General features: G+C 42.7%; 1 protein-coding gene across 3 annotated transcripts in view; it reads right to left on the bottom strand.

The window, feature by feature from the left end:
• Window positions 1-27,029, bottom strand: part of LOC124175531 (homeotic protein spalt-major) — a 60,803-nt gene extending 33,774 nt beyond the window's left edge. For all 3 annotated transcript variants that reach the window (XM_046555887.1, XM_046555886.1, XM_046555884.1), the window contains exon 1: window positions 25,913-27,029. In XM_046555887.1, coding sequence (XP_046411843.1) covers window positions 25,913-26,036 — 124 coding nt within the window. In that variant the 5' untranslated portion in view covers window positions 26,037-27,029. The remainder of the gene's footprint in view (window positions 1-25,912) is intronic.
• Between the last annotated feature and the right edge of the window lie 582 nt (window positions 27,030-27,611).

Genomic DNA, 27,611 nt, shown 5'->3' on the forward strand with positions numbered 1-27,611 from the left:
GTAGCTCAGACGATAGGATATATTCGCGTGTCCCTTGACTTGATATTTTCATCGTATTCCCCGTGGGGACGACGTTGCTTCTTTTTCTTTTCATTTCTTTTCGTTTCTTTTTCCTCCCTCGTTCTCAAGAGTTTGTTCTCTCATTCGGTTGTGCGCGAAGGAATTTTATTATGAAGAATTCCAGTGACGGGTAGATTTATGGTTAAAAAAAAAAAAAACAAACAAACAATAAACAAAAATAAATAAATAAATAGTTAAAACGTGTCGGGTGATTACACATCATGCGATAATATCTATGAGGATTCCGGAAATTCTGGTAGACCTTCCATATTAAATCAGCTCTATCGCCTGCAGAGGTATACGTATCTATAATATCAGACCCCTGAGGTATAAATGTATGCGTGTTACGCTAGGTATTGCAACATCGGTGGAAATCAGCTCGGCTACATTTTAGAGTAGTTTAACAGGTTCTATTAGCAATTATTAATAAATAATCAACGCTTGTATGAAATCGTAATGATTAAAACGATCGTCTTATACATATATGCATATACCTACACATCACTGTTACATGCGAACGGCAAAACGATCGTTTCTTGCTGTCGCACACACACACACACAAGCCTATGCCATGGTATATCCGTGAATCGTTTTTTTTTCTTCATTTTTTTTTTTTTTTTTTATTTTCACTTAATTGATAAGATCTATACGAATATATAACTAAAATATCCTAGAGTTGAGTGGTGTCGAATAAAAATGACGAAATGCCAATTTGCCATAAATTATTACAGATTTATGCGGTATAATTACGATGGGAATTTGGAAAATAACCGCGAGGACGAAATGAAAATAAAAACAAAATTCCCAGCTGTATGTATAGAAGGTGTAGGTATTTCCTAAGTAGCTTTTTTACGTGTGAATATGTACTCGTAGCCTCGATTTTTTTTTCTCGCTTTCTTTCAATCTCATAATTTCCATTTGGTAGGTACGCTGAGAAAAATTTCATTTGTTATAGTAAGTAGAAAAATTCAGTAAAACAGGTATCGCTAAAAAATCTTTTCGAATATTGTTGGAATTAGGAAAAACGAAGCACGCGTAACCATTTTGCGCTATCGTCGATCCTTTTTTGGCAATTGCAACGCAAAGTCCGTCTGATCGGTTTACTGTGCTTTTTTAGTTAAATAAAGCTTTAACATCAATTTATTGTTGCACAAGCATTAAATTTTCGCAACAGTTACGCGAAAATATAGTAACAGCGATCGCAATGAGAAAGAATGGTGAAAGATACAAGACTTTCCGGTAACAGCTACAAAACTAATTTTCATTTTATACCTGGGACTAAATTTTTCGATTCTGTTGATTGCGGATTGAGGACTGAGCGGTAACCGGAACTAAAAATTTCTCTCAGTGTAAAACAAGGCAGCTGATTGCAGTCTACGCGCAAAGAAATTTATTGTACTGGTTAATCGTACCAAGGTGCAGAGATGAACGGAAAATCAGTTTCAATTTAATGGTACAAACAGTTTTTCTTTTTTTTTTTTCATTTTTTTTTTTTTGCGACTGCCGTCGAGCTGTCCGCTTATACAGTAAGAATTGCGCTACTGAGTTGGAGCGGCAGCGATGATTTTATAGTGATAGATATAAGATATTTGCGTTTATGATTCTGGTTTATTATACAACATATACAAGGCCGTGACATTATAGATACAGACGTTATGCATATCGTCGTATGTATATAAATGTACGCACGACTGTATAAAAATTAAATAGGAAATGAAGAACAAGCGTCGATCATAAACAAACAAACAAATAAACAATCATCACTCTAAAAGCAGACGTATAGAAATGTAATGATCCTGACGAGGTTATAACTGTTTTTATATTCTTTTTTATTTCACGCACCGGTTTTATAATAACTTTATGCTATTGACGGCGAATAAACGATCAAGTGTTATGTTTTATTGCAAAGAGCGTGATGTTGTTTTGACATTAATATTTTTCATCGGAATAATATGGCTCGATTGAAAATAATTTTCTCTTCGATAGCGATAAATTTGAGCAAAGAATTAGGTATTAAATTAGCTTTTTCATCTAATTACGAATAAACTTTCGCGTGCTTTTACTTCAAACCGACACAATTTCGTGTAATCGTGATGTTTTCTGTTTTTTCTTTTCTGGAAAACATTTTTAATTTTAACGATAAATTTGTAAACTAAACTGCCGCCTCAAGTCAAAGGTATTTATTAGACATAATGCCTACTTTAATGGAAATAGTTTAAAGAAAAGAATATTGTGCAACACTCTTCGCTGTGTGATTAATGCAATTCAGGATTTCAGCTCTGCACCTGCGGCATTTAGAATAGATAAAAAAAAAATGATTTTATAAACACTTTTTAATTGGGTTCTAAATTTTTACCTTATCTTGGCAACTAACGTTCCCGAATTAATTAATCGACGTTTTACAGAATCAACATGGTGAATTTCAAAATGTTGTTGATCTGAGGATTGATTCCTTGTACAGCAGAGCTAGTCTATGTCGCATTCGGACGAATTACGATGGATAATATTTTTAATTCGAGGCTGCAGCAGTTTTCGATATCTAATGAGTTGCCGACGTTAAGAAACTTGGTTTTCAAATGCCAGAAAAGAGTGTAATTATTTTTCACTTATTCAATGTAAATTGAAATGCCTTAAAAGTGCGCGAAAAGGATCGTTCGTTAATCTTGTAAAATGTAAGGGGTGAGAATTACGAGCATGATAATTTGATAATTTTCTATACTCGTAACTTCTTGAGTTTTCGAAATCGATGCCTTTGATACTCCAAAGTCTTTTTGTTCGTTTATCGTAGCATCAATATCGAGACCTTGTATATGACAGTGACATAACACGTGCGAAGAAACAAGATACCGGTAGCAAGAAAGGTTGAAAATAAAAGAGTCAAAAGAAATATAAAAACAAATAGACACATTAAAATTCATGATATGACAATATCATCCAGATGACGCATATTTCCCTTGATTTGATCACAGATCTTGCTGCCTATCGAAAATCGTATGCTTGACACACGATACTACATGGATTATGCAATACACATTCATTGTATTTATTTAAAAAATGCAAAATCGTGGTGTATCCATTTTTTCTTAAATCCATTTTGAAGTGGTCTTCTGTTTAAATTGCGACCAAGTTAAAATATAATAATAATTATTGTATTATTATAGCGATTTAACTGAAATATCAAAAGGACATGATCACATAATATGATACAGATTTGTTCATCGATCTTTTCAAATATGAAAGCATTATGCGTAATGAATTGGCATGAATATTCACGATATCTGCTATATCTTTATTATTTGTGGCTTCATTATACATTCATAATAGTTAAAATGTAAATGTTTATTTAGTGTGGCATAAATTTAATGCCACTCCTTCTCTCTTTCTCTTCTACAGTCGAACTCCTTTCGACGTGTTTCTGCTTGCTACGCTACATGAAAATTATCAGCTGAATTCACTTTGACGCGTAGTTGCAAATGTTAAACGAACCAGAGCAAAATTGAATACGGTTAAGCTGCACACATCACGGCTAAAATTCGACATTCAAACTCATTACTCATACCTTGTCCTCGCAGCTCATTAATTAATTATCCATCGTTTATTTTTCTTAACATGATGATAATTTGGACTTTCAATGACATCGCAGTTATAATCCAACCCTGACAATTTTGAATTTCATCATTGTCTACTCGATCTTGGTTCCGACTTTAAAACGCACTCATATTTCTCTGGTAACTCATCGTCGGTACATATTTTTTTACGTTTCCGAACCAGATCTTAAGAATTCCGTACCGAATACCAATTATTTCGATCAATTCCGGAAAACAGACTCGAATTACTTCCATTTGTCGAACCGATATCGGGTGCAAAATAAAAATAAAATTGTCGGTCCATATTGGCGCCGTTTGTGGTGATGACTTCTTCATTCCTTTTAACCACAGACTAAGTGTACGGATGAACGAAGCTAAGGGTAAAGAGCAGTTGGCAGCCAGATTACAAAGATCCTCGACGATAGTTCCGACCGACACATTCACCCCCAAGCAGTCTCGCAGTTTTTACGATCCGAGAGATCTTCACCAAAACGGAGACGAAATCTCTAAATATTTACAAGCTATGCGGACGTGCGTCCTTCCGTTCCGCTAGTGCGATACATGCGTGAAACATGCGGAGGGAAGAGGAAATCCTCGTCCATTGACGAGGCGAAGCGAGGCGAGGATTTTATATGTACTTTGCATGGGGGAAAAGGAGGAGAAGAAGACTCGTCGCTCGTCATCTGGCATCAGAATGCTAAATACGATACCGGTCTTTGACTTATTTCAGCCTTTCGGACCAGCCCCCCCCCCCCTCTCTCTCTCTCTCTCCTCGACCCATTCTTCGCGATCCGCAAAACTCGCACTTTGGTGTATATTTAGTCTGCTCCTGAGCAATTCGCTCTTGCGATCTCGGTTCGCGTGTTTGTACTACAACGTGTTCAAAGGATGAGAGGAAAAATCAAAAAAAAAAATAAATAAAAAAATAATAAAGACATTTTCGACGAGAAAGGAAGAATAAAAAAATGCCCATTTCTTTGTTCTCACGTCCCATCCATTCCCTATTCGCTGCAACGTCTTGTCTCCGGGAATTTAACCTCTCTGAAAATTTTAACTTTCGTAAAATGAAACAGAAGGACCGACAGCTGTGACAATAATGATAATAAACATAGCGGTTAACTGTTTTCTAGATTTTCAATTGCGCTTATTTATTCATTGATTCTTGATTCGAACGATCACTTTTTTTTATTCAATATATCTTGCGTACTTGTTCGCGCATAATTAGTCTTGATGTACGTTTCTCGTAAATTCATCGAGACATTTATTCATCGCGTGTATATTTTTTCTTCTCGTAAAAATGTGAATATAAATATAGTGCAAAAGTCAGTTTTGCTGATATGTTTTGTAACATGCATAGTTGTTATTTTAACTACAAATTTTATGAAGGAACGATGAATTGATCAAGATGTGTTGATTTTCGAAATAATGGTTATCCTCTTCATAGAAATTTTAACGTTCGATTTTTTACCGACTTTAAGAAACTAGCGAGATGAACTGGGTATATAATCTGTACGTAATCCTTAATATTAGGTGAAAATAGATTTGTATTACAAGTTGCATGAAAGAAAATTGCCTGCATTTGGAATGCTTTGACTTTGAATTACGAAAATTTTTAAAGATATATGTGAATTATATCCAATAAATCATACATGCTATGTACATATATAGATTTGTTATCCGTGGGACTTTTTTTTATGCCTTTTAATGCATGAATTTTACGAACTGCAAGTTATCGTAGAGTGGAATATTATACATTAATTCGCACAAATTCTCTATCAGCTGCCGGTCTATTTGAATAATTGCTCAACGCAAAACAGACTGAGTTGAAGAAGGAGAAAAGACCAATATCCAAATCATCGTAACGTTAAAGCTTGATGCGACATTTTTTTTTAAACCAGCACCTATAATATTTTTCACATTTCCAACAGATTGGCTCGTAAATTCGCGTCCAGTCTCCACTTATAATCACAAGATTCACGTATATATTAGAAATAAAATAACGATGATATTAAAATCTCGATTAAAATTCAGCACCGAAACATTTCGCGGCTTGTCGTTCGTAGGAAATATTTGCGAAATATAAACGTGATTAATCTGTAATTTTTGAACCGCTGCAAACTGCGCGTGTATATGGTTGGGTACATTACATAGGATAGGTATTATATATATATATATATATATCTACCAGCTGCTAAACGAACCGAAGGTATTGAAAAAGCGTCCGCGTCAAATCTCTTGGGAGATAAGGTGACGTATCAGCCGACTCGGTTCGATCTCGCGGGCATTACGTTATATGGGTATAAATAACGCGAACAGAAGCAATAATACCTAATAATATATCAGATGGGATTTTAGTGCGGCGGTGGAGCCCCGAGCCTTCGGGCCCAACGGTCGTAACTCATAGCGGCCAGCTTCGCCTTCCTCATCCAGTTCTCCGGTCCGTGTCTGTACCCACCATTCCTCCAAATCGGCCTCTCGCCTTTCGCCGATATTCCGAAACCGCCCAGGAAACCCGAAAGCAACTTCATCCCAGATTGTTTGGTTCGATTTGTCAGATTTCTACGGTGTTTGCTAATTTTTACGTAAAATTACAAACAGGCGTGCAGCGTGAAATTTTTGCGACCGTAAGTTACAACAACGCTGCGCGTCTGGATTTGTATGAAAACAAGAGCGCACGAAATAGGAATGAAATTTATGGTAAAAGCTTAAGTGAAGCATCAGACCCAATGCAACGAAGTAAGAATTGAGAATGAAAAATCACAATTGATTTTCATATCTTTTTTAATCCAGATTCGATCGATATTACTGGAATATATTTCCGCCTGTCGTTACACAGTATCTTCTTTTGAGACTAACTTTACAGCGTACAAATTGTAACTTCGCCGATTCCCTTTTTCGCTGGTTGATGCAGTATCGACGAATCAACGCAAATAAGGTAATAAAATCGTTGTAAATTCAAAACGGACGAAAAAAATAAGGGATGAAAGATTGTTCCTTTAATCAAATCATAAAATCCGGGTATGCACGATACACGTCGTATACGTGACATGCCGAAACTCTACACACGTAAGAAAAGAATTAAGGTTAGCCTCATTTAACCCGTCTACGTCAGTGTAAAATTGGCTTCCGTTATGGAAAATGGAGGGTGGTATTTTTCGGGGTTGGAGGCGGGTCCTCTCGACACGACTACGACGGGTCTTCTGCAGGGTAATCGCAAACAACTCGCGAGGGGGAAGATTGGAGAAGATTTCATCATAATAATTTGCTGCTCCATTAAACCCACGTCGCTGCAAAAGCCGGAGGGACGGGGATTCGAGGCCTGCAGCCCTCGACTCGACGACTCTTTCCCCCACCCTGTGCATAAAGAATTTGACAAACTTTTTCTCTGCCAAAAACTCTTGCGAAATGAATACGGAAGAAGGACGAACGAGGGATAAAAATCTTCGCTACACATACGCAGGGTTAATTTTATTGCTCGTATCTTCTAGTTTTTTTTTTTTTTTTGTTTTTTTTTCATTCACGTTACGCAAAAGTAACTTACAAGGGGCGCAAATTGCAAATCGAGCGTACATATCCGTAACACAGGGAAAATTCTGCAGCAAAGATGAAAACGGTAAAATGGTAATGGGAGAAGAACGGGATTATAGAAACGGTGAAATAAGGTATACCTATGCCTGCGGTTCTTGAATTATTTACTCAGTTACAATCGTGTCTGGATTCGTGGCTGAGGTATTAATATTATATTATATCAATAAGGGTTTGAAAAATTGAGTGTTACGGCGGGGCATAGCAGCCGGGTACTAAGCCAAATAGATATATCGCCGGGACCCCAGACACACTCTAGTGGCTTCGTGTTACTTCGCAAACATCCCATCCCCCTCCCCCCCCCTCCCCTCTCTTATGCCCCCTCATGCCCCACGACCCGGCAATCCGCCCGACTTCGGCGAAAGCTGCAGGCTTCACTTTCGCACTTAGATTCTAGCTGCTATTCTCATGCAACTCGCCACTGGATGTATATATTTTGCTCAACCTTGATATGCAACTTTACATGCGTTTCAGAGAAACGTACGTCTAGATACGTAATTACGTATGAGAGTTCGTTTCAATAAATTATATTATTATTCGCTTTCGCAAATTCTCATTTCACAAAATTAGAATAATCTTTTCACTTTCCTCTGAAAAATATCTTGCGCCGAATATCTATGCAGCTTCTGCAATTCCCCCATTCGAAAAATTGTAATTTTTTTCTCAAGAGAGTGGTTCTGTGGATACCTTGCAATGTTTTTACATCGAATCTTATTTGTCATTTCCTCCGCAGTGAAATCGTAAATATAAAGTTTATTAATGCTGAAACATAGAACATAGATTCGTCGATAAATTTGTAGAAATTAGAGACGGGTTGAAAAAAAAAAAAAAAAATTTTCCAAAAAATTACTTCTCTACACGTTGCACGTTATTCGTGACCGAGATCGTGATTCGTGCGTAGGTCATAGAATATAAAGGGCGTTGAGTGTATCCTCGGTGAGAATTATCTATATATATATATATGTTATAAGCGTCGTCAAAGATTCCCTGGTGCAGGATGGGAAATAGTTGAGGCCGATGCTGTGGTAAAAGTTTTAAAATAAAGCTTTTAAGAAACGTCTAACGAAATTGTTTCGGATTAAAGTAGCTACAATCTGCCCTGTCTGCCTATTTATATGTACCTAATATATATATATATATACACGTATACGCTATGCATACAGATATATAAAGAGAGACGCGTGCAGCATTTCGGAGTGGAATAGCGTTGTTGGCCGTTGCCAGTTTCGTCTCGCCTCGCCGCGTCTAGCAGGCACAACAGTGACGAGTTCGATGTCACCATGGGTAGGGCAGTGAAGCGAAGTGAGGAGTCTCCGAGGCGCGAGCGAAGTGCCGGGAGGGGATCGAGACGAGAAAGACTCGCGCCTCCGTGAGGGGGGGGGAGGGGGTAGGGGGCAAAGCAGAGTCGATAAATCAGAGCCCTGCCGCGTTGCGGGCGCGTAGATCACGCGCTGGGAAACCTATAATTTTTTTTTTTTTTTTTTCTTCCTTTCTTTTTCTTTTCGTCCGTAAACTTGCCCGCGTGTGCGTACGAGTTTTTCCTTCTTATTTACCCGTTTATTTTTCCTTTATTTTATTTTTTTCATCTCGCTTCTCCTTATTCCCACCAAACGCATGGCATCTGATGCTTTTGTCTTTTTCTCCAAATTTTACTTCTGCTTTCATTCGACATATTTGTTTTTCTTTTCTTTCTTATACTCTCCTTGTTTTTTGGCAATTTTTCTTATTTCATTTCGTTTAACTCCAAGTCTTCGGCTACTTTTTTTTTCCTACCGATATATATGTACGTACATACGTATGCGTACATACAGGAAGACATCGGCATGTGTACATATGCATACGTCGTTCTTATATAGATATATATATATATATACACATATATCTGTCTCTCTCCTTTTCTCTTTCTTAAAAACCGCCGAAACGAAAATAGCGTTCACCGCGAGATGCGAGACTAAAATATATTGAAGAAATATCCGAATTCTTTTCTCGGGTTCTCTAAGCTGTCCCGATCCCTTAGTTTGCCGCCCCCTCTTCCCTTCCATGAATTCCCTCCTTCTCTCCCTCTCTCTCTCTCTCTCTCTCCATTTCTCACCTAACCGCGGTGAGTCCTATCCTTTTCTCTATCGCTAGAGAGTCTCTCGCGAGACATTACTGCCTGGTCCCGTTGGGGAATGACTTCTGCTCTACGTTCAATAGCTGTATACACCTCGAGGTTCCCGCGGCTCCGCAATCCGCGGGATAACAAAAGTTCTGAGATTTTCCCTTTCACTCTTTCTCTCCTCCCCTCGCGAATTTACGCACTTCTAAGCTGTGCCTTCACCCTCGAAGTTTGTTCTGTTCGTTCCTCGTTCGTTTTTGTTGTTGTTGGTTTTCGTTTAATCGTAAGTAGCGGCAGGACTTGAACAGGGGCTGCGGCTCATCTTCAAATTCTTTGGTCTATGGCGTGTGCAGAGTTCCGGTCGATAAAGAAGAACGCTAATTGCCGGAGGGTAGACCGGGGCAACTTTGGAAGCTCAAGTATTTTTCGCTTCAAAATAAAAGCCGTTTCGTACGTACGATCAAACATGAACCCAGGTGTCAAAAATTACCAAAAGGTCATACCGCATAAGCGATTGTCCAAAGAATAAATGTCAACCGTTTTACGCGCACAATTTCATAGTTTTTCACGGGGTAAGAAGGTTTAATCTGCTGGACGAAGAAACGCCCTCTGCATTTTGTAAAAAAAAAAAAAAAAGAAAGCTACTTCTATCAATAAATTTCGGTAAATGATTTGGGTCTGTATATGTTGAATTTTCTTTTCGAACGGTAACCGATCAACACGACCGGAAAAACCTGATTTACTGGCAAATATAAGCCGCCAAGATTGACCCCCTATAGCTTCGGGAATGTCCGTACGTAAGAATGACAAATAAGAGCGATTCTCTGCGATTCTCTGCGAATCGCGTGCCGCGATTTGATCATCAAGTATCACGGAATTCGCGGCGATTCTACGTTGCGATTGTCAGTTTATAAACTCTAGATCGCGTGACGATTTCTCCCCCTTTTTTTTATCACGCTCGCGCAGCCTCCGGCAGGGTGAACCTTCTATAGGTACAGGGCATGATTATATCCTTCTAGATTTTCTTCGCTCTACAGATTTCCCATGCGTCTTTTAATTGCAATTTTTCCACGGAATATGACGGGCGAATAGAGAAGGATGAAAATACTCGGAATTAAGCGCGTGTGGTTCAAGCTGCGAGGAGAATACCGCGGCGGCATCGCGGAGCAGGAGATGCGGTTTTTTGTCGCCGGGAGCAATTAGCCACGGATCGTCGTATGGATTTACCTCCGACTGTCTCCTCCGAATGACGAACGATGTGTGCTCCTCTTCTTACCCCGGCTGGCTGTCTCTGTATCTCGACGGTTCGTGCCGTTGCAGCAGCGTTCTATTACTGCGGGCCTCTTATTTCCCCAAATATAGACCGGTGGATACGGTATCTGTGTGTACGAATATGTTAGACGCAACTTATACCGGAGAACGTGTGCATTCGCCTCGCTTGTCTCTTGCGCGCACAAATCGGGATCAACTTCACGTGCCATCTGATCAGTAGCACATTTTACATACCGTCCTAATGGCGTTTCAAATTCTTTTAAAATAACCAGGCGTGCATTTTTTCAAATTTACTCCAATTATAAAACGAAAACTTATACGAAAACGCAAATTAAGCGTTTTGAAACTTCCACTCCGTAGGTATGTATACATTTAGTTCAAAGGTGCAGTCAAAGATTGATCGAGAGAGTCGATCTTGTGCATTTAGTAAAACCATTTGTTTCATTTGACGATGAAAGTTTGTAAAGTGCAATTCGGTTTTGAAGAATTACTTTCAATCTTGATTCAAGACGTTATACGTTTGCGTAGTGAATTTTCATCTCTCTTCGTTACTTTTTCATCTTCCTACTATCGAAATTATATTTTCCATTTTTTTTTTTTACGGAAAAATATAATTATACTGTGGGAAAATTATTTTGCCAGATATACCTCAAGTGAGTCTGGGTAACAAATCTTACGACACATCCACGTGTATAATACCTATTCGTACTGTATTACACTGAACGTGATTGATTTTCAAAAATTGTAAAAGGTTAAATACCGCAACATTTTCAATATATAATCAAAAAAATCGCAAATAACCTCGTAGATTGCATATTATTGCATTTCGCACAAATACGGGAAGACTTCCACAAAGATTGATAGAGCCATAAAATGACAGATTATACGACAATGGAATCTGTGTATCATAAGCCTATATATCGAGCCTGTGTCTCACATCGTGTGGTACGAAGGGCCAAAGGGCAACGCAGAGGGGTGGTCGTGTTTACACGCGAATTTGCGGAACGATGCACTCAGCCCCTGTGTATACGGTAAGTAGATATAAGGCACGGTGCTGTAGGTAACCTGAATGTCGGAGAAAGAGAGAGAGATTTCCAGGGCACATGGCGTAAACCGCGCAGAGAAATCCGGGTCCCATAGCGTTATCCCATATACTCCATAATGCATGTACCTACGCTATTATTAGCTGTCCTTATTGTCATTTTAAACGTAATACACCTCCGGCAGCATCCCGTGCCCCACGACCGACGACCATTTTTTTCCATTCGAAATTTTTCTTGCGGAAAAATTTGTCCCAATGTCGTCAAAGGTCCCCCTCTTCGCCCCTGTTCACCGTTTCGGTGACCCGACATACGACGATGTCCTATCCCGAATTTTTGGTAAAGAGGAGGGAGAGAGAAAGAGAAAGAGAAAGAAAGAGAGAGAGAGAGAGCGAGAGAGAGAGTCCCCTGTATTCTGTATCTTTATTTCTCTCTGTTGAACCGTTTGTTTAGTCTTTCGTAACGCATTTCCGGGGAGATTACCAGCTACTGTACGAGGGCCCAACCCAATCCAACGGGAGACAATCGTCAAACAATGAAGCGGGGGACCAACAGGGGGGAGGCCGCAAAAATATGTCATCCGTTGTCATCTGTCAGTCCCAGGGTATCGAGTTTTAAATGACAGTTGCACCGTACTGCGGGACGATCTGGTGACGGAGAGTTGAAATTTTTTCACATCGTTTCACACGGATCATTGTATGTATTTCAAATTTTCTATTTACTGTCGTTGTGATTTTTATTCGAATTCAACTTGGACAGCTTCTAAACCGTACAAGCTGTGTAAGAGGAAAAAGTTTTTGGTTCTATTGTGGTGAAATCTAAGAGTTTTTTTTTTCACTCAACAGACAAAAAATACCGTGAAAATTATCCCTAATTGCTACATGATTCGGAGCTTCGAATGGAAGTTTTTTGTAAATAAACATGTGTTCCGTATGGTCTAAACATTCAATGAGGGATGACATTTTTTTTTTCGATCTGTATTCACACGGTCTAGCAAAAAGAAATCTGTTACCTAATTGCAGTAAAACCGGAAACATCCAAAGGCAAGAACGCATGTCTCATTATCGGAAAAGTAGTCTCGAGTGAAGCGGGTTCATGAATAAAAAATTTCAGCACTTATTCCCACAAAATCAATCCATCTCATTGATTTGAATAATTTGAATAATCAAGACTGCTCAAGTCAGGCACGAACGGTAATAAGAGAAAGATATAAAATAGGTAAGATAGAAACAAAATGGCGTCGATCCGTCGGGCGGGCTTTGATGGAAGATTTCGGTGCTTCGGGTTCGTCCAGGCGGTCCAAGATGGGCCCGATTCTGTGAAGAGATGACACGTGCGTGATGCGATGACGGGAATACGGATCTCTCGGAAAACACGGTGATATTCTCCATCAAGTACACGTGAAAACACGCGGAGGATACCTTGTGCAGACCCGGGGGAATGGCTCGTTGGCCGTCCCCGCAAGGTTCTCTGTCATTGGTCGCGAGGGTGCTTCAACCCTTTCCTGTACGGCCGGAATTAAGGCACACAACCCGCCTCTCGTTGGCGTAATATGCTAACTAGCTATGGCGAGCAGTTTAGGTCCAACCCTTTCTCGGTCCGGCCTCGCAACGCGACGCATGTATCAAAAAACCAAAATTCCTGTCCGTTTTCGTTATAACACAGTTTCATTTTTACATTTAATACCGAATTACGATTGGTTCAATTCAGAGCCACGTCCTTGTTTGTGAAAATAAAGAATGACCCTTGCTATTGGTCAGTGATTGGTATACCGTACGACAATGTTTTATCGATAGGTTCCTCAGTGGATCACTATTTTTTTGGAATCAAAACTGGAACGAGTTTCATTTCCAATCAAATTTTATGCGCCAATGACCAGCGACGCAAGTGACACAAGAAGCAAATGATACGTCGATCATAGACACGTAAAATTTTCTAAATGTACAAAACAAACTCGTTTTAGCTTTGATTCAAAGGAACAAAGAAATAGGGAATCACTGGAAACCTATTAATGAACGTTACTGTGCATATTGTGTCATTATACTTTTGGCTTGAATGATGCGGTAAACTCCACGTACCTGGCGACGTGACAGGGAGGATGGTTACAAGATAGAATAAGTACGAGAAATTGAAGAGAGTGCAGTGCAGTGCACGTGGTAACGGTAAAAATATGTCATAGTAGACAATATGGCGACGGGATAGGGATGAAAGATAAACAAAAAGAATATATGTATATATATACCTATATATAGAAAGAGAGAGAGAGAGAAAGATGCGAAAAAAGAACTAAAAAAAAAAAAAAAACACTGAAAGGAAAATTGTACCCCGAGATGCTAATCTCCCTACGTTATAAGCACAGCCTTGAGAGGGAAGGGAAATCGGGGAAGGAAGGGAGAGGGGGGGGAGGGCACTAATGCGATCCTGTTTAGCCAAGTCAACCGTAAAACGTGGACAAGGCATCCGATCGGCCCCAAGGTGCATGGCGGGGTGCAGAAGCGTGCATGAGTAGCCTGGTTTCTGGCTGCATTCGGTGCAAGTAACCGACGAACGAACCAGCGATCTAGCAACGAAATATACGTAGAGAACATGCGTATACATATATTCATGCGTACACAGGGTACAGTGTGTACAATATAACGATGCAACGACAATGCAGATGTCAAATGACAAAACGTGGGGACATCTCTCTCTCTCTCTCTCTCCCCCCCTCATTCATTCATTCATTCTCTTTCTCTGTGTCCCTGCAGCGAGTGCAGGGTGTCTCGTTCGTTTTCCTGCAGGGGAATCCCCGCCTGCAGCCAACCGGCGGGTTCGTATACCCTAGTTATTATTGTTATTGCAGCTATCATTATTTCGCAATTGCGTTCCCACCCGGATTCGGGACCGCCCGAGCAGAAAACGTGTTGAATCGTATCTAGATACGGCTGCGGGGAGCCGATGGATGGATTTTTATTAAACTTCTCGCAGTCCGGTGTTCGAGTCCTCTTATATTCAACGGCGTAACGTTACGTCTTCGCGTCTTTGTGGCGTCTTCTCATAGCTACAGGCGCCTATGCGAGAATTCGGGGTGAAGGAAGAAACGCAAAAAACCGTACTACGCGGGTCACGATCCTTGTCTCTTTTTATCTTCGAGATGTTACAAGGGAGTACTGTAAGTAACAATTGACGAAAATTGATTTCTTTTCAGACCGCTCAATTCGCTTTTTGCACCTTTCTTCATGCTCCGGTTTTCTTCTCCTGCAATTCAAAGCACGGACTCGTCGCTGTAACAGTTACACATAAACCGTTCCGAAATTGTGCCATTCTTTTATATTTCGTTAACTCTTTTAGTTTAAGCCGTTTTTCCTGACAGCAGTCGTACTTAAGATTGAAAATTGGAATCACAAGCCTTGATCAATCAATCAACTGTATCGATGTCTCTCTTATAGGTATTCGTACTATGCTCAAAAAAATGTGTAACACAAGTGCGAACTACTCATCAATGTTGAGACCATCGTCAAACTCGTGAAACGGAATGTCTTCACGATGAATCGCTTCAACGTTAGATGAAAGTATTCCACAGTAGATTGCAAATCAAGCAAATTATATGTGTAGAGAATAATAATCGGTTCCGTAGTTCTGACGAATAGTAAAATTTTTTCTCTAATTCCCGATGCTACTATTCGAATTTTCCTATATATCGGCTACCTAAAACCTCCTGTCATTGATGGGAAACGGTGCACCGGTTTGTCGAAATGTTTGTTTCACAAATTTATTCCCAGACTTTGTCAAAAAATTCAATAGTCAAACCTTTAATCGTGTTTCCGAATCTGCCATCGTGTTATGAATGTTGTTACAAATACACCAACGTAAAAAATCCACATCGCCACATTCGCAAAGCGGATGTAATTAGTTTTCAGATCTCGTCAGCATCTCGTCTTGTTAAATTTGCAATATGAACTGTTCGCGATTAATCTATTCCCGTCGAAGCCACGGCACGCGTCTCTCTCTCTCTCTCTCTCTCTCTCTCTCTCGCTCCGAGCGTTCGTGATGTTGGCAGAGGCGTCGAGAAAGGCGTTATCAATAACCGTCCCGAAACGCGGGTTGAGGACCCCCCGGGCTCTGAACAGTCGCGATTAAAGCCCAGCGATGATCAGACGAGGCGACGGGTCGGTTATTAAGTAAATACACCGCGCATTCACCCCACGCGGGATGAATTCGCTTTTGGTGAATGCCGCCGCGCGCGGATAAGTTGGAACCCTTTCGCTGGCGCGAAATAATGTAACGAACGCCCTTAAACGGCTCTGGCTTTTGATCTGTCCTCGGTCCGTTGATCGCGCATTCGAAGACCACGTCACAGCTCTTCGTTCGCCTAGCTCGTCCCTAGCTGCGTCTGGTTGTCCCTCCTACACTGGTTTGCGCGTGTTTTATGACGCTAATCCTCCGACCACTAGCCTCGTAATAATTCCCCTTACGGAGCACGGTTGCTCTCTAATTTAGCCCAAAGTCTGGAAAAGCTTAACCAGAGGTCAGAGGTTCGGAGTAAATTGCTGATCCTTAAACGAGACCCGGCATGATATCGCGAAGTGTTCGGACTTGTTGGGAACAACTTCGAATTGAATCGCAAAATTGCGTAGGTAACGCTTATTCGATTCACGGACCGGCAGACTTGTACGAGCGTTATATATCTGTGACGCGAGTTCCGAACCGTTTTTCAAAGTCGACTCGTACGTCGATCCTCTCGAGAGCTTCTCAATGGAATCCCGGTGTCTGAGGCACGAGAGTGCGGGGGCGGTTATCCCATACCGCAGTAAAATGATTTCCTTTCAACGCGACTACGATCAGCATCGTGTACCTACCTACCGCGGCCATTGGGAAAATATGTCTCTTACCGCGGAGCGAGGCGAGGGCCGATGTCGTTGCGGTTGGTAGAATGAATGGGGATGTTGGTTGGTTTGTCTAAACTGTAAAGGTACCGCGGTGCAGGGTTGCCTAGGAAATTCAAAGTCCCGAGTCTTTTGCTGCTCGGCGCATGTCCTCTCCCAGGCATATCCGTTTACAGGCGACATTATGGAGGCTGTGGCCGTATATCGCCGTCGTAAATCCACCGAGCATCCAGAGACGAGAGGAAGAGAGGGAGAGACGAAAAAATAAAGAGAGTGAAAAAGAGGGAAAAAGTGCGCCACGCAGAAGAGAGTTATAAGTGTACGCTCGGATGCCCTCCTACGGAGAAACCAAAGATCCGTCCGAACTTGGTTGTCAATTTGTCCCGTACCGCGGTTATTTTTCAAATTTTCATCAACATATTTCGGTACATCTAATTGATACAGGCGATAAGCTCCAGCGCGTTGCTCACCTCCTGCAACGATTTCCTACAATATTATACAGCAAACTTTTTCACCGCGTTGCTCTCGTCGAATCGTGGCGCGAAAACGGATATCGAAAAGCACCCTGAAACGATGACGGCGAGTTCGGCATTCCGCGAATAGCGGAACACCCATCAATATCATCGGTCCAGAAACAGAAGCAGAAGCAGAAGCAGAAGCAGAAGCAGAAGCTGTAGCAGAAGACGCGGCAGCAGCAGCACCAACGACGCGGGGAGCTATCTTTGCGAAATTGGCAACAAATTAGGTACTCTCCTTGTGTGTACAGTGCCGCGGTGCCCAATTAGCGGTTGGGTCAAACCCGTTTCTTCCATTGCAAAAACTACGGTGCTATTCGCTCCTCTCGGTCCCCCGGTTCTCCCTCTCGCACCAGGAGAGCGAGTATCTCCCGTCACGGATCACCTGGAGTTTCGCTTCGCGTATGACGAGGGCAGGAGACAAAGAGGCACGAATAAAAGGAAAAGGACCAGGGAAAGAGGAGAAGAATAATTCCGTTCTCCCATTTTGAACCTCGCGAGCACTTGGCGTTTGATGCTCGGTATATAAGCTTCGAGGATCGTTCTTCGTTCGTGAGAGCAGAACTCCCGTACTCGTTTCTTTCGGTACGAAATCAACCATTTTAATTGTCATCGACCCGGCTTGAATATCGTGTAGTGTAATGTAGGTTCGTAAAAAATTAAGCCTGCGATGTTTCCGGGTTTCACCGCATCGTTGATCTGTGTATCTGGTCTCATTGCACGATACGCGAGAAGACCGTTTACCGAGTTGCGAACGAACGAACGCGATCCGGCAGCCTTCAAGAACGGAATATCGGGACGAACGGCGCGATCGGTATCGGACGGCGCGTTTCTTCGACATTTCGTTTCTGACAGCTGACGCTGGGATCGGGTAAAAACCGGCCAACGAGTTTTAAACCGCGCTAAACGCGTTCCGCGTCGATTCGACGTATGAGTACCGTCATCACCGTCATCATCGTCATCATCATTATCATCGCGGTAGAAAAATGTTCACGGATGATTTTGTGTAATTGGAAGAAGCGCAAGGAAGGCACCGCACAATTGGACCGGGACAACGAGGCGAGCAACAGTTTAATGCTCGGCATCGGCGGTACCTATATATTATACTTCCGCGAAGGAATTCTCTCGTGGGTGTTTTTCCCCTCTCATCCCACGGCAGGCAGCATCTAGGTGACGTTTCACCGTTCTTACGTCGGTTCTCCGCTTCCCGCATACTTTCATCCTCTTCTTATCCTATCCGACGCCGATTCCGCATCAACGTCACCGCGTGTTACGCAACGCCGTCGCCGCCGCTGCAGCGATGCTTCGATATAAATAATAACCGAGCCGAAGCTGCTCGCTGGTACCTACCTACCTTCACCCTACCGTACCTTCGCGTAATTGTACCCGCGCTTGCAGGCGGCCGACCGAAGCCGCGCGCTCCTTAAAACCCTCGGGAATGCGTTTGAACCGTTCGCGCAATTGCGACGTTCTTCGTAACGTATCCGCAACGTCGTGATACGTTATTGTTATGCGAAAGCCTCCGGTAGTCGTGCAGGTACACTCACTTGGTACTTAAAAAGCATCGATCAGGCGTAACTTGAACCGCGACGCTATTACGACGAGGATCCGGAAGCCGCGGTCCTTGACTATTTTCATTTTTTACCACAATCGAAAAATATAGTTCTACGTAGAAAATGAAAATTAGTTTTATAACTGTTACCGGAAAGTCTAGTATCCGTTACTACTCTTTTTCATTTCGATCACTGTTGCTAGATTTTCTTGCAACTGTTGCGAAAATTTAACGCTTGTGCAACAATAAATTGACGTTAAAGCCTTATTTAACTAAAAAAGTTCGAGTAAACCTCGCAAGCTGATTTTCCTGAATTTTTCTAGTTACTATAACAACCTAAATTATTCTCAGCGCATGACTCGGCGAAATACTCGATAATTCTCCGATTGACATTTTTTTTTTCGTCATTATCTTCAATCTCTCAAATTACGTTGAAGAAACAGTGCTTCCAGGACTGCTTAAAAATTCGCAAACCGTGTTCGCAAAAGTTTCATCGTTCCGGATGTTTCGAAACAAGATGGCGTCACACCGAGCTCGACTATGATCGATGACGCATTAGGTTACGGTGATATATCACAAAGATCCAGAGCCTCCTTGAACGTCGAGAAAATTGAGGGACCGATTATAATTTACAACGTTGTATTCGGTTGGGTTAGAAAGTTGGAAGGCAGAGTCCAATGAGTATCGGTTGGTGCTTGACCATACTTAGGATTTTACGACTTACGCATTGAGTCGGTGAGTGCGTTATTAATTGATAATAACGTCGCGACGGAACGTCTGGGTTAATATTGGCACGCGCCAAGAGCCGGGGACTCGGGTCAAAGGTGACGCAATTAAGAGTTAAGACGGATCATCGACGCGTGCGCGAAGGACGGACACCGCGCCTCCCGGCTCGCACTAGACCGACGCCGACGACGAAGCCCAAAGATTTACGATCCTCATATTTACTCGTCTGAATTCACAAGTGCAGGCAACCAGCCTCTGCATGCATACACGGGTACAACTGTTGTGTTGTCGTCGTTGTCTGCAACGCGCGATAGATACGAGGAGAGAGCGAGAGAGAGAGAGAGAGAGAGAGAGAGAGGGAGAGAGAGAGAGAGAGAGAGAAGAGGGACGTCTGTAGCCGGCCTAAGTGCAATATGAGATCTATTAATATTCGGTGCACGGTTGCAGGGTCGGCGCGAAAACACCCGCGGGAGTTGAAGAAGCGGCATGAAAATTTGGCGAAAAAATTTAATTTTTCGCCAAATTTTTACGCTTGTTGACGTCTGTCGTGGTGAGAATTAATGTCTCGTGGGTGGATGTCACCGCTTGAAAACGGAGAATACTGAGAAAAAGATTTTCCCCCGATTCTCATTCTCAAGTTTACTTTACTCCTGACCTGGCAGACATCTTCTTATTCCACTGCATATATATGTATAGAAACGGGAATGAGTTTGCAAAAGAGTCGCGCCTTCCGTTTGGTCTCGAAAATTTTGGAACGCGGTGAAGCGAACTCTCGTGTTAATCTGTAACAAGGTTTTACTTCGACTTACTACAGTAATCCTGAAATCTTTGCGCGCCTGAAATTTAAATACCCTTATTCGTTTGGACAGTTCTGCAGTTTTTTCCCTGATTATTAAAAATCCTTGCATGACTTTCGGTAGTATTGTACTTTTGTCTCCCTGAGGATTTATAGTTCACCGAATTTTACAAGAACTCATAATTTGTCAATTATGTTCTCAAGAAACGTTGGTGAATGTCTATTCAATTTAATCACGAGTTTAATCTGATCATCGATTTCTGTTATTCCCATCGGAATAATGTTTTTCTTTATCTCTCTCTCTCTTTCTCTTTCTCGTTCTAGCGCTCGCTCCTTGGATCAAACGGAATTCGAATAATTTCATTCCATTCAGTATCGCCGGTGTACCATCCTTTCAGCTTTCAAATTATTTCGGAGTCTCTCAATGCCGACAGATACTCTCACAATCTTTCAATACGCCGTTAATAAAGTCAAAGACACTTGTGATAAAAAGGTGAAAATTTCTTTACAGCCGCGTCTCCCCGTTTCACTGCAGCCGTAGTAAAGAACTTGAAATCGTTGTCACGATTCGAGTGTCGGAGATGACACGATAGTAATAATTTCCTTGATCCGTAATCAGACATGATGAAAAATAAAATTGAACAAATTTCCAGTACCTAACTGAAAGTCATTTCGTTACAGTCCGCGTGAAGCAAGTTGAAACGAAGTAAGTAGTTGTAAAAAAATTTCAGGGTTTCTTTGAAAACAGTTGCTGTTTCTTCTCGCTTGTAATAAATCATTCCGAAGCTTTTTCCGAACCATGTCAAATCTGGTTTTTCCGTTTCATCATCGCACCAAGATATCTGCCAGTTGTAAAACAGACGGGCAAATTACAGCGTGTAAAATATTTGAACGCGCGATGCCATCCCTGGGGCGTGCGTATCCAATACCGCTGATCGAGATTGGTGTGTGGGTTTATACAATGGCGTTTCACGGCGCCCGAGAATAGGTGCTTAGCCGCTCGTAGAGCATTAGCGGTACTTGTCATATCGTCGACGCATACAAAATGCCATCAGCGTGTGCTTAATAAGATCTATGTACCCAAGCACCACTCGTACACCCCACTCGATTCACGTACCTTGTACGCAGCTCGCAACGTACGTGTCGTGTAGTCACTCGGAGTGCCAACGTTCAGCCGCATCATACGTACAATACGAATGGACACTAATTTGTTCGCGGAAGGTACGCTCATATTTATCTTCATAAGTATGTAGCGCAAACAAGGGCATCTGGTTGTTGATATACGCGGCAAAGATTTTACGCCGTCGACTTTAATCGTACAATGACGTGGAATTTACCAAGGAACGACACAATTTTGACGAGCATCCATGTGGATTCTACCGGATTAGTCGTGTAGAAGCGCTTGGTTGATACAATAATTTCGATAAACGTCACTCTCGATTTCTTTGATAATGTCATCCCGTGTAACGGTCGTCGTAGGAATCGAAGAACAAGTTGGCAATGGTCCTGAGAGAAAAAATAAAATCGGCGAAGTAGTGATAGATGAGCGAGCTTGATCCTCGGTGGAACCTGAATAATTATCGCTATCTGCACAGTTTGTAAATACACAAGAAAGTATCGATTCACCGGATTCACCGGATTCACCGGACAGATTGACTCAGGATTTACGAAGTGATTCCGCGTCAATTACCGCCAAGAATACCGCTGCTTCCTTATTTACCGAGTGTGTTAAATAAGCCCAAGATCTAGCCGTCAAACCGATCCAACCAACGTTTACCACTTTCGTTTTCTGCACCGGCGCCGAAGTATTTGAAGTTCTCTAGAACATCCGCGATAACGTCGTCAACTATAGATTGAACGAAGAATGATCAGGGTGTGTTTTATCAGCTGCACAGCGACCATTCGTTGCAACGAAATGAGGTAGCGCAAGGTCCATCGAAATGGAAACCATGTCTGAAATGGTAGACGGAGAGTGGATCGAGACGTTAAAGTTGGACGAATCCTCGGGAACTGCAAGAAGGCGAGGCCAGGTGAACTATCCTTGGCTATTGATCTCTCATTCCTACACGCGGTTTCCGCCGTTATACCTTTATTTCCCGGTAACAGGTCCGGATACAGAGTCGAGAGCAGCCCTCCGCATAACTCTCTTTCTATCCACCCTTCCGCCCTCTTGTTCACAGCACTCGACTCGCCGAGCCCTAAAGCTGGACAGCTAATTGCGGGGGTTCGAAGGTGAGTTTCGGCAATAGTTTTCCGCAGGGTAAAAGGCAGCCCCGTCAATTATACGCCGATGCATCGCGTGCGGTGACATTGGCTCGTGTTGTAACGCCGGTGCGTTAAGTGGGTACGTTGGTATAACCAGTATAATATTGTACAGGGTGTTGCAAAGGCCGTAAGGAATCACCGAGTGCATTACTGCGATGCGGAGGAGTCGTTCTTTTCTCATTTCACACCGCGGTCTCTTGATATAAAAATAGAGTTCGGTATTTCGAGAAAGGCTTCTCCTCCGGTACGACACTCGACGACTATACGTACGGTCAGAAGTCGTCAGCAGTCGAGGACGACTTAATAATGTCGCATCGGTATCAGACACGCACGACGATCAGCGGCGTTCGCGCCTTCGTTTTAAACGACGCTCTGCGTTGTATTATACGTATAATATATCTTTGCCGGATGGTTTGGTGAACGCCGAGAGATCTCGGAGCCACTCTGCTCGGGGACTGAGATTGATTCCCGTATCCGTGAAACCGTGTACAACCCGATTGTCTCTGTCAACGATTAACACCAGCTTCCAGTGGCCGACTATCAACTCCCGGTGACGAACATCACACTCGGCGTACGCTTGTTCGCTATCGTTTACGCGCAGGATATCCTATATTCCTGAATACGAACCCGAGGACGAGGGGGTGGGGGAAGAAAGGAGGAGGAATTTTTTATTCTACTCTCGGAGTCATCCGCGGGGCTCGCGAGAATCTGGCGTTTCATAGATAACGAAATAATTCTACCATTATTCACGCGTCGCGAGATCCGACGTGTTTCGAAATCAGGCGCAATTACATATTTTAGGCCTATGGGGTATACCTACCGTCTAAGGATCGTGTTATATTTTATCTTGCGCAGCTCTCGCGCTATACGGAATCACGTTATATACGTCGGAAGAACGCCTTTTATTTACACACTGGAACTTGAAGCAGAAGATATTTTTATTCGGTTCATGTTAGTTTAGTTGACAAGTCAACTAATGGCTCGCTATTCGTTCTACTAAATGTTCTCTCGTTTAAAATTGAATTTATTAAAAGACCAAATTTTACCGGTCTCTTGACTTGTGTTCTAAGTCACGTAATCAACGAAACAGCGAGTAAACGGATACTCCGAACATTAGGTGCAATAGCCAAGTACCGTTGAATAACCATATCAACGGTAACGAATCAATACGAGAATTTATCGAATGTTGGGCTAGGTTCGAATTATGTTAAGGTTTTCATAAAATTGGAAAAACCATCTCGTTCAAAACTGTACGGTTATTTCGCTGATTTGGTGAAATTATCTACTCGGTGTTTATATATCTATATAGTTATTTAAGACGCAAAAAAATATTCTTAATCGAAGCGTAATTGACCTGACGAAATATTTCTTCCCTTCGGTTTACGCGCTGTAACACGTGATTCTCACATCGGCTTTTCCCCTTGATCATTTTCACTGCCGGGCCAGGTTCCATCTGCCGCGATTTTATCACCGTAGATCTTTCAGATCGATCTAGCTACACGTACGTCTGTGTATACCTATAATATCTACGTAAACTTATACACCCAGTGACGTATGACGAAAGTATAAGGTGTGCTATAGTGACAATACACTACGGCACGACGAAGTATAAGGATTAAATAGCGCGGTACAAAATGCAGCAGAAGTAAAAGCAGAAAAGCAGCATGAGCGTGAAACGAGGAGCGATGATGCGAGAGTGTAAGGCATATGCATATATGTATAGATATACGTGTGTAGATCCCGCCGAACGAAATGCAACTGTTGGTGCGTTGAATTTAAATCAAGTAGTTAAGCGTCTATTTTCCGTCTAAGAATAAACCCCACGCCAACTATTACGAGAAATGGCTGCTGCCAGAATATATCCCATGGTCCGCACGGATGCTGAGAGCATCGAAGATCCGATCACGTTTCTCCTTCGATTTCTCATCCTGATCCGCGATTTCAATATCTCCGATGCACCAATATTCACGCACGAAAACGAACAAGTCTGAGCAGAGACGAGGCAAAAGAAAATAACCGATTGTTCGCAATTCGTACATACCTATCCGAGAATTTGTCCCCGGGATGAAATGCCAGAAATAATTGGGCCGAAGAACCCGAGCATTACACACATTTGTTATTGTTATATTTGTGCACACACCGCACTTGTGTACTCGGGACGTTTGATGTACGACCGCCGGCATCGCGCCGCAATTACTTAGGCAACGCGTCCTATCTTATCTCGTTCGGTTGAACTGTCAAAAGCGGCTTGTCGAACCCTCGCGATTGCAGCCTGCTGCAGTCGTAAAATTGCAGTAAACGCCGCGGAGAATGCGCGTCGTGTTTTCTACGCCGATTAGCCGTATAAATCAGGGTAAAATTACGGAAACAATAAGATTCACCGATTCGACTTGTGAAATATCCGCAGCCGTTGAATTTTTATCATTTGTGTTTCTTGAATAATCGAGCCACGTTTCAAGCCAGAATTATCACCAGGCTCTGATTGTACCGCCGAATTCTCAGACGAATCGTGCTCGTCGTAAGTACTCCGTGACTCGGGAGAGTTCTCGTAGATCTCGCGCGTTACAAAAGGTCAATTTTTCGCTATTAGAACTGGTTTTGCTGAGACATTGGGCAAATGTTCGATTCCGTGTTTAACAGAAATTTAATGTCAAGGGTTATTTATCACGCGCAAGTCTTCCCGGCCGTCTCAAAGTATTCAGAAATAACCTGACGGTCGGTCTCGTGTCTGCATCAGCCTTTTGCTCAACACACCCGCACTAACGCGTCAGCAGCTTCGAAACGAGTCAATAACTGCCTTACAGCCACGTTATACATCCCTGACAGCGTTATCTTCTCGTTTCTACTCCGCTCGTTTCTCATACGCTTTTACAGATATAAATTGGATCTTCGCACCTCGGCCGGGAACCACGATCATGCGATCGGAACGATCTTCACGCAACGATATTACGTAGAGAATGTGCGCAATCATCCATATCCATCGAAAGAAGCATGGACCAGGAGAGAACACTTCAATTCACCCACCGAAAATTTTATTTGCTACTTTGTTATACTCCGCGCATTGTTACGTCGACCATTTGCAGAATCCCTTGCGATTGAAACCATCATTTTACCCACTGTTCATTACACGGTTCAAAGAGTTTCAAATTTTACTCATCAAATTCGACTGAGCTGTTTGAATCGTTGTTTCTTACGTTCGATGTTGCCCACTCAACTCGACATACCTACATCTGGTACAGGCATATAAACTTGTGAATTATACGCATTGCGTGTCTATCGGTATTTGATATGCGGCAGATTGAATTTACTATCCACAACTCAGGATCACTTGTAGCGTGGAAAGTTTCAGCAACGTGGCCATGCACGAGTTAATTTCAGGATTGTCATACCGTACGCTGTAAAGGTGATCCCCCTTTCTACTCCACGAGGCTGCGGCGTCATTTCGACGACCGAACAGCGCGCATCGCTCGGAGTCCGTCGGATGAGGAAATCCGAGGTCGAGTAATCGGGATTAAAATTCGTCCCCGCTGTTGCAAAACAATGAAACTTACGTATATCGTCAGGGTTCGATTTCTGCAGAGATGCCGAGGCCGTCCGAAGAAGTGGGCCCCGAACGAGAAGTTCCTCTTCGAGTTGGGCTCGGCTGGGTCGGGCCTGCTTCCGCCTCGCCGACATACCTCTTGGTATTCGGAGTCGTTTGGCTCCTCGTTGCACCGGCACCTCGCGCACAACCGACGGCGGTGATTAACGGGTGAAAAAAAGTCCTTCCCATGCACTGATCGGCGATCTAGTTTTACACACACGCGGTTTTTCAGCAGCAGCAGCAGCCAGCGACGACCGGCGGCAGTCTCGCCTCGGCTCCTCTACTCGTCGATAACGCGATCCGGAAGCAGAAGAGCGACGATGATAAGATGATCGGAAATCCACCTGCGCCCGGTTCTGCTCAGCGGCCTGATCGTCCCGTCGCGACGCATCCGGCCCCGAATATTACCGATTTCCTTAGTTTTCTCGTACGTACGTAACTCGTTTTATCACTGCACCCCTTCGACAGACATTATCCGTCCGTAATCACTGAGGCTCGAGTCAGGGAGACGCACCTCCCCAGGCAATATCCACTTCCGTAAGAATTCCATGCGTCACGTTGTTTCTTTTATCCTTTTATACGCGTCAAGTATCTCCGTCTCTGCGCCAGCTCTTGTCAGTTGGAGAGAGCCAGTGAGTGAATATCGGTGTTTCGCGTGTACGATATTTGTTCGCGTATCGTGTTTCGATTAAACCGCGAACTTCTTTATCAATCTCTCGCTAATGTTACTCCGAAACACCAAAGACGACCACGATCAAGGGGATGAAGACCGTAAACAACGTTTCGTTCGCGATTCTTCTTCAAAGCGGGAGGCCTCGGTTGGGAGGGGTGACACGCCGAGGGGAACGGATGAAGGGGCGAACGGGGGGAGCAATATTTACTCCGTTTGCACAGTTATTACAACGAGGATACCTATAATTACAACCGTGACGACATTGTTATATCCAGCAAAGCGGCAACGGTGTATTATTATATTAGTACATGATACACATTGGGTTCGTTTATCTTCGCGTGTACGAATCGCAACGTGTGTACGCGATTAACAATCGTCGTTTAATTTCCTCTTCTTAATTTTTACACACCTTGTTATTGTTAATGCGAAGACGATTATTATTATTATTATTATTATTATTATTATTATTATTGGTTGTTGTTGTTGTTATTACTATCGTTATTACGGTTGTTGTTATTATTATTATTATTATTATTCACTGCAACGTACCACTCTAGGCAGATAATACGTATTATTGCCGTATGTACACATGCGTATACGTATACATGTATACGTATAATATTGTATTAAAAACGCACAGATGTAACGATAAGGTTATACTATGTACACAAAAACTTCTGTGCATGTTCAAGGCGGTTTCACAGTGAATCCAGACGACTCGACTAATTCTCGACACTCTCACTACGTTTACAGTTCATGGCTGGACACCAGGTCGTTGTTATAGCGGGTCCAGTGGTTGTCACACGAGAGACGATTTAGGGCCGACTAAGACGTGCCTCGAGGGAGAGGAGAGGGCGAGAGGGGTGTCTCCGCGGGACGGGAGGGAAGTAGGGAGGGAGGGAGGGAGAACGACGGAGTGGGGCGAGGGTGCCGAAGGGAGGGCGGTACGGCAGGTGGGTGGTAGCTGCTCCTGGACCGGCCCCGTTGCGCGTAC

The sequence above is a fragment of the Neodiprion fabricii genome, chromosome 2, assembly GCF_021155785.1.
Source record: "Neodiprion fabricii isolate iyNeoFabr1 chromosome 2, iyNeoFabr1.1, whole genome shotgun sequence".
Taxonomy (NCBI): Eukaryota; Metazoa; Arthropoda; class Insecta; order Hymenoptera; family Diprionidae; genus Neodiprion; species Neodiprion fabricii.